The 15,202-nt window shown below is 41.1% G+C and overlaps 1 protein-coding gene across 1 annotated transcript; it reads right to left on the bottom strand.

The window, feature by feature from the left end:
- Positions 1-582: 582 nt before the first annotated feature.
- On the bottom strand, positions 583-14,062 carry blmh (bleomycin hydrolase). The gene is made up of 12 exons (XM_029170456.3): positions 13,903-14,062; positions 11,890-12,087; positions 11,575-11,684; positions 10,692-10,833; positions 10,457-10,545; positions 10,275-10,367; positions 5,377-5,532; positions 5,129-5,287; positions 4,977-5,044; positions 4,331-4,448; positions 4,082-4,148; positions 583-883 (listed from the first exon to the last, which is right to left on the bottom strand). The coding sequence occupies exons 1-12, from the start codon at positions 13,910-13,912 to the stop codon at positions 735-737; spliced, it is 1,359 nt and encodes a 452-aa protein (XP_029026289.1). The 5' UTR covers positions 13,913-14,062; the 3' UTR covers positions 583-734.
- Between the last annotated feature and the right edge of the window lie 1,140 nt (positions 14,063-15,202).

Genomic DNA, 15,202 nt, shown 5'->3' with positions numbered 1-15,202 from the left:
GCACTAAAAGAATGTCATGTTAGATAGCCCACTGCAAGAAATGGACCTCTTTCCCAATCTTTATCAACGTGAGTTGATGAGTGTCTTTTTTTTGGTTTTTAACATCATAAATTGCAGCAAGTAAAAGGAAAAAATCATGATGTAGAACATTGAACATATTGGGAAACTAGGGATTTGCCTGTAAAGATTTATAATCTCTTTAAATCAAACCTAGATAGCAAAAGTGGCCTCTGTACAGGAGGATTTCTAAGAAATGTTAGGATTCTTCCTTCAACAACGTCTATCACACGTTGGTAAAAGCACATTTTTCAAAACTTCAAAAACATAATTAGTTACAATTTATATCCAGTGTTAAAAACTCTGCACATATGTTGATATGTGAATGGTAAAAAGAGAAGGAACCAGAACTTAAAACTGTGCGTAAAAAAGGTTAACCAAATAAACCCAGTCAACCTCAAGTTTTGAGGTCCACGTTAAGTGGCTTATATTAATTCACAGTCCCATAAACCAGACATACCTTACATTAGGTCCAACAGTAAATCTCTACACCCAGTAAGAAAAAGACACAAACGACACATGCAGTCCAGTAAAAAAACAAAATCTTTATTATTCTGTCTAGAAGAACAGGATGATTTGATAGGAAGTGTTGGGGGGGGTATTGAGATAAAAGCAGCTGAGGAATAGGGCAGAGTCACATAGACCTGGGGCTGGGGCTAAAACCTGGATTTCTCTAGTTATGCCAAGGATCCCATTGGATCCCAGGCAGGAAGTACAACGGGCTCCTGTTGCATCACTTCCAGGACATCCTCTGGGAGGAACCTCTTGTCTACAACCACCTCGTACACGTATTCAGAGAACCAGTCGTCCGTCATGATCAGGTAACCTGGAATAAAACCAAGAATAAAACCACACACACGTTAACCACCGAGTGCATGAGATGGTTTATGTTTCACAATTGGATGTAGTATTTGGAAGTTTAGCCAAATAATTTGAAACTAACTATTTTAAAATGAAATCACAAAATGGCTGGTTGGAAAAAAAAACTTGAATTGTATAAAAGTGTGGTAAAGAAGAAGAAAAGGACTGTAAACAAAAAGTCAAACAGTTCTACCATGAAGTTTCATCTTGCAAAGATTTCCTAGTTGGGTGATGTTTATTCATGCAACAGGTCATTATTTAGCCATTTATAATGGAGATTTGAGTGAATAATGAGTTGAAACATATAAATCTCATTAAGAACAGATTCTTTGACACAAACACACCATTTCGCTTTGTTCACTGAAAGAAGGGTTCTGCTTAGGGCAATTTGCTGTGACTGTAAGTGTGAGTTCAGATTGAAATCAACTGCTCAAACAGGCAGATCAGTGCAGTCCAGTCAACTGTTGTCTCATTACCTCTGTCCACCCAGCCTGATAAAAGTACATGTCATCCGTCTCTCACTGTGTGCGGTCATTCAAGGTCAACATGAGGAAGTCTGGGGTGGTTATAGAATGTTGAACTTACACGGATGGAAGACATGTTGAAATAACCTAATCGCTTTCTGGAGGAGGATGTAGCTCCATGCCGAACTGATTATTTAGGATGATAGATGTACAAAAATAACAACTCCATATAATGCAAGGCCAAGTACTGCAAGATCCTGTACTCAACCGACGCAGGATGAGAGCCAGTAATGCTATTTATCTCTCATTTTCCCTGACGAAGCCTTTAGCTTGTAACTTTTTCTGAGTTGAGAAAACGAGGGCATCAGTTGACTTATGGAAACGTCAGGACAACCGCAAGAACGTGCAGCAGTTCAAAGCTACGTCGGGTGGGACGTCTGTATGTGTGTTCTTCCAAGTCTGTAAATCTTATAGGGCACAGTGCCTGGTTCCGTATGTGTATCGTATCCAATGGCTGATACAAGCTTCCTGGAACCCGCGAGCTGGGTGGCATGATGGTGTGTGTGTGTGTGTGTGTGTGTGTGTGTGTGTGTGTGTGTGTGTGTGTGTGTGTGTGTGTGTGTGTGTGTGTCTGAAAGCTGGGTGTCATTATTTGTTTTTAGGAATAGGCTGACTGTCCTGTCTGAGAGCAGCTGGAAATCAAATGTGGAGAAGTTGTCTTACCGTTCAACTTCAGCACATACAGTACAGTAATTAGGGGAATAAACGAAAGATATATAAAAAAAACAAGCTTATTTTGATTGTTGCATAAGAACGCAGGGAGAACAAAACAGTGTCATTGTTGTGGTAAGACCACAGAAGAAGCTTCCATTTGAGGGAGAATGAAATGCAGCCCTGAGGTGAATGGACAGAAATGTGCGGTTTGGGCCTGACTTAATGGCAACAGATCAGAAACATACTTAAAAGCTAATGAAGCTTCAAAAGTATCTGTTCCGTCCTTCTATCCACATTAACATCATTTTCTATTTATTCAGCAGTAAAATCCCACTGGCAGAACAAACAGTAGTTTCTCTCCCCACGTAAAACTCGGAGTTGCTCAGAGTTCATGACGAATGTTAGGGTGTCAACTTGAGGTAAGTGTCTTATTGAATTACTTGCAAAAAATAAAATAAAGAAATCACAAGGTTAAGCCTCTCATGAGACTCAGGGTTAGAAGGAAGTCTTATAAACACGTTTTTACTATCAGACTTTGAGAAATGACCTCTTGACCTACATGCCTTTTTTACTTTCATTGCTCTGATTTTATTTTCACACTTTTTCTGCTTTTGCCACCGAGCATTTGTCAAGCATTCAGCGTTCCTCCTCCTCCCACTTGTACTTCCCTTCTCATACTTTATTAATTAGGCTGTGGATGGGCTGGGGGCCGCGGCCTCCCCATCTGCTAGTGGTTACAGAATAAGATAAGCGTGAAATTTATTTGATTTGACTGAGAAGTTTTCACATGTTTTCACTGACAGTCATTACGGTTTGTGGGTTCAAGCAAATAGAAAGATTGTGTGGACGTGTGAGTAGCTGTGCTGCATGTGTTAGCAGACAATGCATGACTGGCCTGAAACACTATGATTTGCAGTGGAATGTTCAAGCCCAAAGATAGAGAAGAGTCAGAGATGAGAAACTGAGATCAAAGGACAGAGGGAAAAACAGAAAATCTGGGGCAGTGGTGTTGAGAACCTGCTGCGATGGGGACTGTTGCATGAAGACAAATCAACTTTACTTGCTTAAAAATAAACAGGTGCATTTTCTAAACACTCCACATGATTTACTGGCAGTTTAACCAGTTCAGACTTTATTTGTTTTTTTGTATTTTATTTTAACAAACATAAGTCAACCACTAAAAAAAACAAGTAAAAAAACATAAGACTTTTGTCTCCAACTCTCGATCCATCTACGAAGCTACTCTATACTCTACAATAAACTGCCCAAAGGCTTAAGCGTACTGTAATAATAATAATAATAATAATAATAATAATAATAATAATAATAATAATAATAATAATAATATAATGATAATAATATTGATTATTATTATTATTATTATTATTACTATTGACTTTCTTTTACTGCCATTTAATTTTCTCAACCAATCTCCCAGTTGATTTAACTGTTCAGTTATCAAATAGGCCTGAATTTGCTATTGTGAGTGAATTAAGTGTGGCCTGGTCATTTTTAAGTAGTCCTTTGAGCAGGCACTGTGTTAGCAAGCTCATAAAGTCAAACATTCAGCAGAGACATGCTAAGAGATGTCACTACAGCCTTCAGAATTAGCTATGCTTACACACCTGGACCCAGAGGCACTGAGCTGAACACACACATGCGCACAGCGCTGAGCCAGTGAGCCTGTCTGTGTGTGTGTTTTTTCTTTTTTTAAACAGGATGTAGCCAATTACAACTTCATAAAGCAGCAACACAGGGGAGCCTCTTAATCCTGCACCTAATTCAATAGGCACAAACAGGAAGATGATAGTTTATGTTGAGACACCACAGTGTTATAAAAAATGTGAAACAGACATGGGAAAGGAAAAGTGAATTAGGTGAGATCAGCTATATTTATGTATTTAACCATCAATCAAATCCGTGACAGAAATACTATTAATCATATAAGTATTAAATACAGATGTGAAAGTGCAGTTGTGTGCTACCTTTGTTCCCGCGGTCATCACCCCAGGAGTTCTCCACCCTCCACTTCTCATAGCCTTCTTTCCCATCCTGGGAGAGTCAAGGACAAGTGATAAGGAGATAAGAGTAAGAAGAGGCAAAAGACATGAAAGCCCCATGACAGCTGGACAGGGTTATAAAAAAGGCAGCACAAAAATGAAGGATAGCTTTGATGTGAGTGACTTTAAATGAGCTTGTATCAGCACAGGTTTACTAAACAGTCAAACTCCCACCTTGTCTGTGACAGCCGTGAGGATCATAGCATGAGTCATGAGAGAGTCTCCGTATATGAGCCGCTCTGCCTTAGAAAGGTTCTTCACCGAAACTCCAAACACAAGCTCGTGGTTGAACCTGTACACACACACACACACACACACGCACACACACACACACACACACACACAAAAAACATTACACTGCATTCTCTGTTAATTCATTAGATCCAGACAGCAATGTGCCGTAATCTTAAAAGGCCAAACCAAAATTTCAAAAGCCCCCCCTTCATTCACTGGTTTCTTGAGCAGGGCTACAAATTAAGCTTTATTAAGCTTCAGCCTCATCCTAATTATAGCGTAGCGAAACAAGAAAAGGTGTGTCTGAAAGATGAGCTTCAGCAGAAATGGTACAGACGTTTGGGTCAGTGAGTACGTGTAAGCATGGCGCCAGGAAGGCAGACTCAAATGTTGTAGCAACTAAAGGGCAAAGATAAAAATCACATGGGGCGAGGCCGACACCCTATGAAAGCAGAGGAGACCTAGTCCACTCATGTGAACGCTGGCATAGACCCACAGAGTGGATGGTGATCCAGTGCTTGTACTTCTACAGAGCTGGTCTTGTGACCAGAAAGCATGATTAAGTTTAAGCATGAACTATACTCACACGTTCATGTCATTGATGCCCAGCTTGCTATGGAAATGTTTCCCAACGTCACAGCCGAACCACACCGCCTAAGGAAGGAACAAGTAAAATAAAAATGGCAGCCATGTTCAGGCTTTCTTCCAATGCACGTACAGCAGTTGGACCAAACTGACCTCTCCATCTTTGATGGACTCTGCCGCGGCTTTTTTAAGCAGCTGGATAGGCTGGTTGTTGTACAGAGTGCTGCGGCCTCCAACCATGTTACCTAAGAACTCAACACTGTAAAGCTTCCCGTAAGGATTCTGAGGTCGAGGGTCATTCACAAGGCAGACCTGAAAATAAGGAGGTAACGTACAAACAGGTGGTTCAGAAAAGTCAGGACAGCTTTTTGTCAAGTTCCAGTGCCACTTGTTTGACCTACTTTGTCCTGAATGTTGTACAAGGGTTTGACATGCTGCCTGTAGAACTCCTGGGGAGTGATGGGTCCCATGCGATGGAAGTTCTTGTCCTTGTCCCTGTACTCCCAGCAGATGGTTTCAGGAGGGCTGCCTAGACAGACGCTGGCCACCCGGAAAACCTGCAGCACAAAAAAGAAAAACACAGAAAGTTCTTTGAAAGGCTGCTCTGAACAACAAAGACTGGTGTTAAAGCAGACAAATCTACGTCAATCACATTTTTACCATTTACATACATTTCTAATGACAAAATAATAAATGAATATATTTTCATGTTCATTTTGTTCAACCCTCTCAGTTACTGTTCGCCTACTGTACATGTTAAGCATTTTTAGGGTGGGACTGTCCTATAAGCAAGGAGACATGCCAAGATGTCCATCCCTCACCGGGCCTTGTTTGCACAGACACCTTCCGTACTTTCACAACACAAACCCTCTCGTTTGGTCTCTTTCGCCCAAGAATAACTCTGCTCTCCCTGTCGACTTCAAACCTTTTTACTCAATCACTACCATTCCTCTTTCACATGCCAGTTCATATGGAGCTCACCCCTCCTTCACTGGTCAGAAAAATAAACGGGGTGTTAAAGGAAAAGCTGGGCTGGCAGAAAGGGACCTCAGAGCAAGAATAAACGGCCACAGTGACACCAGAGCAGGATCAATATTGAAACACCTGCTGCTTCAATAACATATACATGAGCGAGCAGGAGGGAGGAGAAAAGGTGTGCGAGTGAGAGAGTGAGAGAGTTAGGAAACATGTTAAAAAAGTGTAAAATAATGACAAAAAGGTGCTCATGAGCACACTAAAAAATCTGAGCAATATACCTAATAACCATATTGCAGTGAACTGATCTTGTCATCAAGAAATAAAAAAAAATCATTACATGATTGTCAGTTTGTTTAGTTTGCTTGACTCACACACATACACACACTTGAGCATACTTTCCAGCCAGCGATAATATTCTGACTTTACTTCCAAAACTGAAATTACGAAATGATTTTCACCCAAGGCTTCGGGGTTGACATCCAGTTCCTCATTATAACCACAGGCTTTGCTCATAAAAATCTGCAGGACTTGACACGTGTTTGGATTATAACTTCAAATGCAATCGCATCCATATCTTAATATGCTAAACAACCAAACTGGTAACAGGTTTCCAGGATGTAGCCGGTGTAACAGAGGTCTGTTTGTTAAGAGGCAGCTTCAACTCATCAGTCTCCAGCATAAGGCCCACCTCAGCTCTGTGACATAGCGAGTTTGCGTGTCTTGCTATAAACACAAACCTGACCGACTGCACGCTAGTGGGTCTAACCAAGGCTAAGGTCTGATATCCTCTGTAGGCTAGTGTTGATCAGCTGGCATCCCTCTGCACCGTACAGTATGTTTATTTGTTTTACAAATCAGAAACAAATCACCTGCTGTTGGGACTGAGACTAACACATACAGTATCAGACCAAGCCCGTTGGTCACCATTTGTACAGTACACACTATGCACTTCCGCTGCAAGATTAAGGTGATCAGCCTTTATTCCATCAGGAAACACCTGTGTGGTCCACAGACACCACTGAAACCAACTATTTATTTACTGTACTTTCACTGTATGTGCAAGGTTTACCCCCCCCCGTCGCAGAACTCTGCTTACAAAAAATGTCCACATTCATTTTAGGCATTCAATCATTTTACACACAGGGTCAAGTGACGAATAATGTGATTATTTTCTGTTTACAAAAATATTGTTTTGCTGTGACAAAAAAATAGAGTTAGAGATAAATAAGTGATACAATTAGCTCCTACCTAAGGCCTTAAAGGTTTAAGGTTTAAGGTTTACCTTAAAGGCTTTCTTATTCTTATTACCTACAGTACTAAATTGAAAAACATGCATCCCACTCCAATTGACATGAATTTAAAACTATGGCGCAGCTGCTGGACTTTTGAGTACAAGCAAATGACCCCGTGCAAACAGTTTGGATAAAATGAGCAAGGTTTTGATTACGCTTCCGTGTTTGGTAAACATGCAACACGTGTGATCATTGTTCAACAGTAACAACAGCACAGAACATCGTAGGAACACGAGTGGACAACTGCTACGGTCGTGCTCGCAGGCTCCAACGGTGACACATATGCAGCAACCCACCCACACCGAACAACAAATCCACCGAGCCAATAGCCCTGCAGTGCCAAACCTCTGAGCTGCAGCCACGGAGTCGTTCTGACGGACGACTCATAAATTAGACTCGTCTTAAGAATCACTCTCCAGAGCCAAGTCCAGAGCTGCACGTGGTGTTTCTGATTCCATGACGCAATGGAGCATTGAAGGGTTACAGTTGTGGTGTGAGGAATACCATCTGCGTGCGTTTCATGTGTGGTTACCTTTCCTTGTGCACATCCGATCCAGCATGGAAGACAAAGGCTGGCTTTGAAACAGAGACAAATCCTCTGCGCTTACTGTGATTCATGTAGCACATGGACACTGCCTTCCAGTGCATGGAAGTATGTTGTACATTCCTCCTGGAGGTCAATGCGGGTTAAGCTGCTCTTGTCACAGTCTGTACATAAATATGACTGTGTTTAGTTTTGACGAATGTGCATGGGCATCGTTAAGGAAAGTAATGTATCCCCGACGCGCCAAGGGATTCATTAAAATCAAGCGCACCTCGGGTACAGTAAGTGGAAGCAGAGGCACTGACCGCAGTTGCCTGTCATGGGAGTGAGAGTTGGCCGGGTGTGATGAAGACCAGTGCAGTGCTACAGAGGGAGGGTGGCGAGCCTCACGGACATGCACACCAAAGCAGGTGTGACACGGCACCTTGATGTGCATCCATAGATAAAACTCACAAGCACTCGTTTCCCCACTTGTGGGAGTCCTACAAACACGCAGGTGCAGCATGATAACAAGAAGATGTTTCATCATGAAGAGGTTTACACATGAGGAGCGATGAAGTGGTCTGTGAAATCATCAGTCACAAACTGTTCCCAAAAAATAGACAAACAAAACAAACAATATTAAAAGTGATAGGGGGAAAATTATGTTACCAGTGTTTAAATTACTATTGGCAGCAATGACTGCAAGTAAATGCTTCCTGTAGCTGTGAATTAGACCTGCACAATGACCAGGAGACATTCTGGACTGGGCTCCTAATTGTTTTTTCCCCTTCCATGTCATTTGACTTCTTTTCCATTACTGTTCCAGAGAGAGGTGTCACAGCTGCTCCTGCCGTACTGAAGGTTTCTGAGGTGTCCGATAAAACACGAGCCCAGCACCCGTGAGACAAATCGTTTTTATTCCTCTCCAAGCTAATTAGCGTGTTCTTGCTCTTTTTCCACCACAGCCCAAATAAACATCCACCGAGACCCAACTTCTGTACCCAGATATACATACAGTACAAAGAATGCAGTAAAGAGCTCTGACACTGGGGAAGATATTCTGTCTGCAGTCATTGTTCTATGTACTGAAGTGTTGTGTGATGGCTGTTTGTAGCCAAATGAACAACATTTTTTTTTTTGTTACACAGCTGCCTCTTAAAATACTGGTTATCTGTTTTTAAAGCTTGCCCATGGAGGCTGATAATGTTTATCAAGTTTATTAAAATTTTCTAATTTTAGTGACGTAAGCAATGCTGCAAGTTGATGTTTCTAAAACGATTCTTTAACAATTTTGCTCAGATTGTTGTTCTAGCATGAAAGAACCTTCCATCACCACTAACTGCAAGTGTTGTTTCTCAAAACAAACTGCTTCCAGGTGGGCAAACAATCACACTCCGGTTCCCCGACCCAAAGTACTGTATAGAGGGAGCGGGACACATGGTTACATTAACGTGTCTGCGTGCACGTGTGTGTTGCGACGGCCAAGCACCGGTGGAGGTGCTGGGTGGCACAGACGAGCAACTAGCCTGCAGCTCAGGCTGCTGACAGCAGATTCTGCCCTGTGCTGGGTCCAGTCGTCTCCACGGGGGGCTGATTGACGGCTCCCTCGTACATCCGCACTCAGATAGACAGACACACCGAACTTGTAAATAGAGGCTGATAAAATAGACAAAAACATGCATGACTGTGTTTCATTCCACACACACGTTGCATTTGTTACAGTATGTTATGAAAACGTTTGTTTACATGCACAGCTTTCCTGTTAGACTGAATTATGTAGTATTTTTGTGAAACCATCAGACGCTGTGAAACTGTTCCATAAACAAGATCACCATCTTTGAGCCTGTGATACTTGGCACAGGGTGCAGGTGATTTTGCCTAGTTTTATACACATTCTGCAGTTGGGAATGAATAGCGGCATTAAGCATCCTTTGACGTCATCTACTGTATGCACAGTGTGTACTTTACAGACAGGATCTGTGAAGCTGTGCAGTGTAATGCAAAACTAGTCAAGATCCGATTGCAGTTTAGGACAAAACTGACAAAAACTCAGAAGATTGAAAACAAGCTTAGCTTTAAAGATGGGTGCACTTTGTTTATGTATTTTGTGAGTTCACAGGGCATATGGGAACTTAACCGCATTATTCATCTTAAATTTATACTACTTTAGCACAGACACCAACACTGGCTACTGCAGACTGGCATCTCTTTGACATTTAAAATAATTATTTGACAGCCCCCTCTACTGGTTAACATACAGATGTGTTACCAAGTATCACCACTGTAGGTGTACTCCACAAAACCAGTGACATCATCCATCACCACTGTGTTACACACCTGGTGAACAACATTATGAGCAAATAGAAAATGACATTTTGCAAAGTGAAATCTTCACCACACCAAAACATGCAAAATGTGTTTTTCTGTTCACCCTGACAACATGGAAGTGTCTTCTTGCAGTAGACACTAAAAGTAACAGCTCGGCATGTTCTTTCAGTCTTACCTCCTCTATCATGGTGTCCATTGCTTCAGACAGTTCAGCTTTAGTGGCCTCACTGGCCACCATGTTCCTTAGTCTAAGGCAATATTCTCTCAGCTAAAACAGATAAAATGCAGCCAGTCACTTCAATTATTACTATTAGGGCCTGCATTGAGTGAAGGTACAGGTGTAATGCATCAGTGCACCTTATGATTGAGGATGTCATTCATTCTACGTGAGGCCTCTGAGCTGTGTGACTCTGGAAAGCATTTCTTTGGAATGACGCCATATTTTTCTGAAGAAGAGAGTATGAAACAAAATGTAACCAAATATCTTTGTTACAATTAGGTACTGTTACTTTACCAATATGATAATAGATTTCACATGAGTTACTTCATCTATCAGCATTTTGTTACAAAGTCATGCATAATGACAACTGACCAATAAGGTTAACCAGCATATCCCACTGTCCTCCGTCATTTGTTGGATTGGAAAGCAGGAACTGAACCAGACGCCCGTCCACTGGCTCCTTCCTCTGTGCCGTCTCCACACACGCCTGAAGGAAGTAGTAGCAACGCTCCACCTGTAGAACAGAACATGTGTGATGCAAGATGAGAGCTTAACATACAGGATGTAAAAATGTAACATCTGTTACATTATTATAGAGCATGACCTGCAGATGTGAGTTAGACTTTACAAAATGAGGACTAACGAATCAAACAATGCAAGGCTTCAGTCTAATTCAATTACCAGAGACTTTAACCAACAACATTCAAGTCTCTGAAGTCCCAGGAAAATTAAATCCATCCAGACCTGGGATAGGCAGTTAATCGTCATCACTTTGCCTTTTTAAAGCTAATGATCAGCTTAATTCTCATACTATATTGCCTTGTGTTGTGTTTGAATGACTTTAATACTCTAACAATTAATGAAAAATGTAGACCAAAAAAAAACACACAAGGCAAAGCGAAAGACATGGATAAAAACATTTTGTGGCGTGTCACTGTGACGTTAACGCTCAAAGCACAGTTCCCACAACACACAAAAGAGGGCTTAGCTGGACAATGATTGTATAGTAGTAGGGTGCTGCACCACCATAAATGCACACGTGTGCACATAAACACACAGCGGCCTAACTGCAAAACAACACATCCATTTACCAAAATGGTGCAAATATAAATCAAACTTTATAAAAAAAAAAAATGAAATACTCAAGCGCAAAAATCAAGTTTAGACCATTCAATTTATTAATCCTCATACAATGAAAAAATACATCGCACAAATACTACACTGGCAAATTATGCAGTTCTACTGATTGCCCTACCTTGTCCCAGAAAAAGAGATAGGACTGACTAAATTCAAACTCCTCTATGTTGAACTTCTTCATGAAGGGAAGTCGCATCACATTCAGGCACGAGAAGATCCAACATCGCCCTGATGATCAAAAGAAGACAGAGGCTGGACTTTAAAGAATTCTACAGGTTAGGATTCAAGTCTTCACAACACAAAAGAGATCTACCAGCTTTCTTACATATAATAAAACATCAAGGTGAAATTCATTCTATCCATGAATAAGAGTACTTGTTTATTTGTTGGGAAAAGCAGACGATTAATGTTTTTGCATCACATTGTGTCATACCTGAGTTTTTCTGGTTGGTGATGGGCTTGCCCTCTGTGGGGATTGAGTGCTGGAAGATGTGCACAGTATCCTGGACAGTCTGCCGGTGCAGACAAACTTCCAGTGGGTCGATGCAGGTCGATACATTCTGGGCCAACAAATACCGTGGCTCTGCCCGCAGCCGCTTAATGAAAATGGCCAACTTGTCTTGACTCAATCCTACAAGTAGAAAAAACAAGGCAAAGAGGAAAACATGAAGTGAAAGATATGCTTATTGAATGGATAAAGAATTAAGGCAGGAATGCAAGCACAAATAAAGTTAATGCTGAGATGTCTAAGAGCACGACTTTTCTACTGCCTTAGTAGTCGTGACTCATCTGTCCATTTAACATTTCCATGCACATCTGCAATTTAAGATCTAATTTATGAGCACTTGCACACTCCAATGTCACCATAATGCCTGGAAAATACAAGGATCAATAGTCATAAACCAAAGCACACACTTAAAGCATATTCCAAGACCGTCTGCTGTTCCCTTTAAGTAGTCTACAGTATAGACGAGAATAGTCATTTACAGCTATCGAATACAATTACAGTTAATATAGAATGAACTAGTAGTATAAAGCTCTATATAATAGTACTATACAGTAACTGGCAACAGGGAGCTGAGAGCTGATACAACTCATGCGGCTCCATCTGTAGATGTGTCTTGTTCTACTGAATGAAGAAGGGGTGCGCGCGCACACACACGCAAAATTAAACTTAGCAGATTGTAATTCACTCAAATAATAGTGCAGAGCAATTAAACATTAGGAAGGACATTGCCTAGTCATGCATGATGCCTAGATTTCGACCGGTCTCTCTGCTGCATACTGTTATTTTCCATTCTCACAATCCTGAAACGCACCGACTGCTGCAGATTAGCACAGTGTCAAACTTCATTAAGGGTCACACTCGTGTTATAACAAAACAAGCTAAATCCAGCCTGGAGCAGACAACAGCATGAGAATAGTTCTCTATGGGACCCATGTCAACATTTTGACAGTGATGAGTCTGGACAGATGTTGAAGGCAAATATCATAAGAAAGGGGTGCCAAATCTGGACTCGCATTTCAGCCGACAGCAACTTGCACAAACAGAACGAGAACAGCTGTGAAAGGCGTAAACCGGTCATATTGCTGTTCAACATGTGATATGACAGTACATCACAGTGGTTCTGTATGAAGAGGGACAAGCAGCCAGGCTCCCAGGTGACTTTGCGTAAGGCAAATTTACATATCACAGGTTATACAACTGGCTAGATAATACACAAGTGTTTTATGTCCATGGCTGAACTATGGGCAAAGGTATTTGGCACAAAGTCTAAAACAGTGGCTGCTCAGCACAGAGCTACTTTGGCTGTAGATTCAAAGTTCAACCATAAGTTATGATGATTATGATGATAACGTTGGTAAATTATGCAACATGCAAACGAATAAAAAGGAAAAATGAATGCTTCATAGCAGATGAACAGTCTGGTTTCTCAGGAAAGCTTCCAGGCATAGAAACTTAGTTAACTGAAAGTAACTGCAGTGAATTGAAAAACTAACCTACTCAACTGATTTGACAAGCTGGAGATTATTAACTTATCGGTGTTAAACATTGGGAAAAGCTGGTTAAAACAGCCCACTCTTTGAATCGATCCTTTCACAACTAAACGTCCATTTAAACAGTTGACAGCTTCTGGTATTTCCAATTCCACCTTTAACCTGCTAGCTACACATGCTAACATTTCCTCCTGCCAGAGCTACAGACAAAGAGCTTAACCGAGGCGGCCGCCTGCGCTTACAGCCTGTCTGACGGCACCAAGCACAGAATTTAGGGTCACAAATATTCAACCTTCTGGAGTAAATGAAGGCGAAGTTGTGCTAGCCGGCTAAATCAATGAATGCTAACTTAGCCTGCTAGCTCGCGGCAGCTGTCAACAGTCCGCTTTACAGGCTGCGGGCAGCACAAAGCACAGCCTATAACAGGAGAAAGTGCCAGTCAACCTACCAGTTTCCATGTTCCCGCGGAGCTTGAAGAGCGGCGTCTGTTTTCCCGAAAAGTCACCGGTTCTTTGTTTATCTCATTCACGGACAGTCAGTCAGTGTGATCACGGGGTGCGCTCGTTTGCGGACTCGCCACCGGTCTTTTTACACGGCAGCGGGGCGGGCTTTGTGATTCATTTAGGAGGCGCCGCTACCTCCGCGCAAGTGTTGTCACTCCCCTGGGAAGGTGAGAAGTTGTACGATAAAAACAGCCTTTGCTAAATGAACAACGTGGCATATTTAAAACATATGTCATATTGTTTTCATTCAACTCTTCTTAAGGCCAATTTTATATATAGGGGTTAAAAATACTCTATTCACATTAGACTTTACGAAACAGTTCCTATTTGTTTAGTTTTAGTTAGTTAATCTTTAATTTCTTCTAGGTGTGTAAACGTGTTTTAAGGTGTGTTCAATACCTGCTTGACATGTATCAGAATAGTTAACCAGCAAGGGTGCGTAACAGGGAGCACGAAACTACAGTGAGGGCTGTGTTTTTATTTTATCACACTGATTTTTTTAACACAGTTGTTAATTATTAGGGGTGAGATGATTTTCAGAGCTGGAGTAACTGAATACTGTGTGAAATAAACTGTTTTTTTTTTTTTTTTGTCTTCATATTTTTCTACTACTCCTACAGTATTTCCTCCTCGGTTCCCACATGTCACGTGACCGAGGGTAATTTTAAACAAGCGTGCTCCGAATCAACATTAACAGAGTAATGCCGTGCCGCATCCCACGTCCGTTATATAAAATAAAAGCATTTATTATTATTTGCATTATACACCCATTCGACTATTACACTTTTGGAAATTAAAAAAAAAAACATCTCTCGCATAAAAAGCCTAAAACTGTTGTTTTTTAGACTACTGCTATTACATTTTCTCCTTGGCCCTGTAAAAACAGCCTTTATTTTGAAGGGAGGCTTCTACAGTAGATCAGCTTGTATTTAACTAGACCGCTGAAGTAAAAGGCACTGGAAATGTTCAGACAGTAATAAACTGTAAAGTCTTGCTTGTAATGCATCAAATCCTACTAGAAGTCACAGTCTGTTTCAAATCAGCAGGCCGTGATCAAACAGGAAATCAAACAAAGTAAAACATTTATACTCTTACAGTAGGCTACAGTAAATGCATTAATACATTAAAGCTTAAATAAAAAAACAAATATGACTAGATTTTACATTGTTATATATTTTATTTTAGTAATTGTTGTAATTGGGGCATTTCCTGATGGAAAGTTTATATTCACACTTAAGGGGCTAT

The sequence above is a fragment of the Betta splendens genome, chromosome 13, assembly GCF_900634795.4.
Source record: "Betta splendens chromosome 13, fBetSpl5.4, whole genome shotgun sequence".
In the NCBI taxonomy this organism is placed as follows: Eukaryota; Metazoa; Chordata; class Actinopteri; order Anabantiformes; family Osphronemidae; genus Betta; species Betta splendens.
Note: the sequence above shows the minus strand (reverse complement) of the source record. Positions and strands in the feature narration are given on the sequence as shown.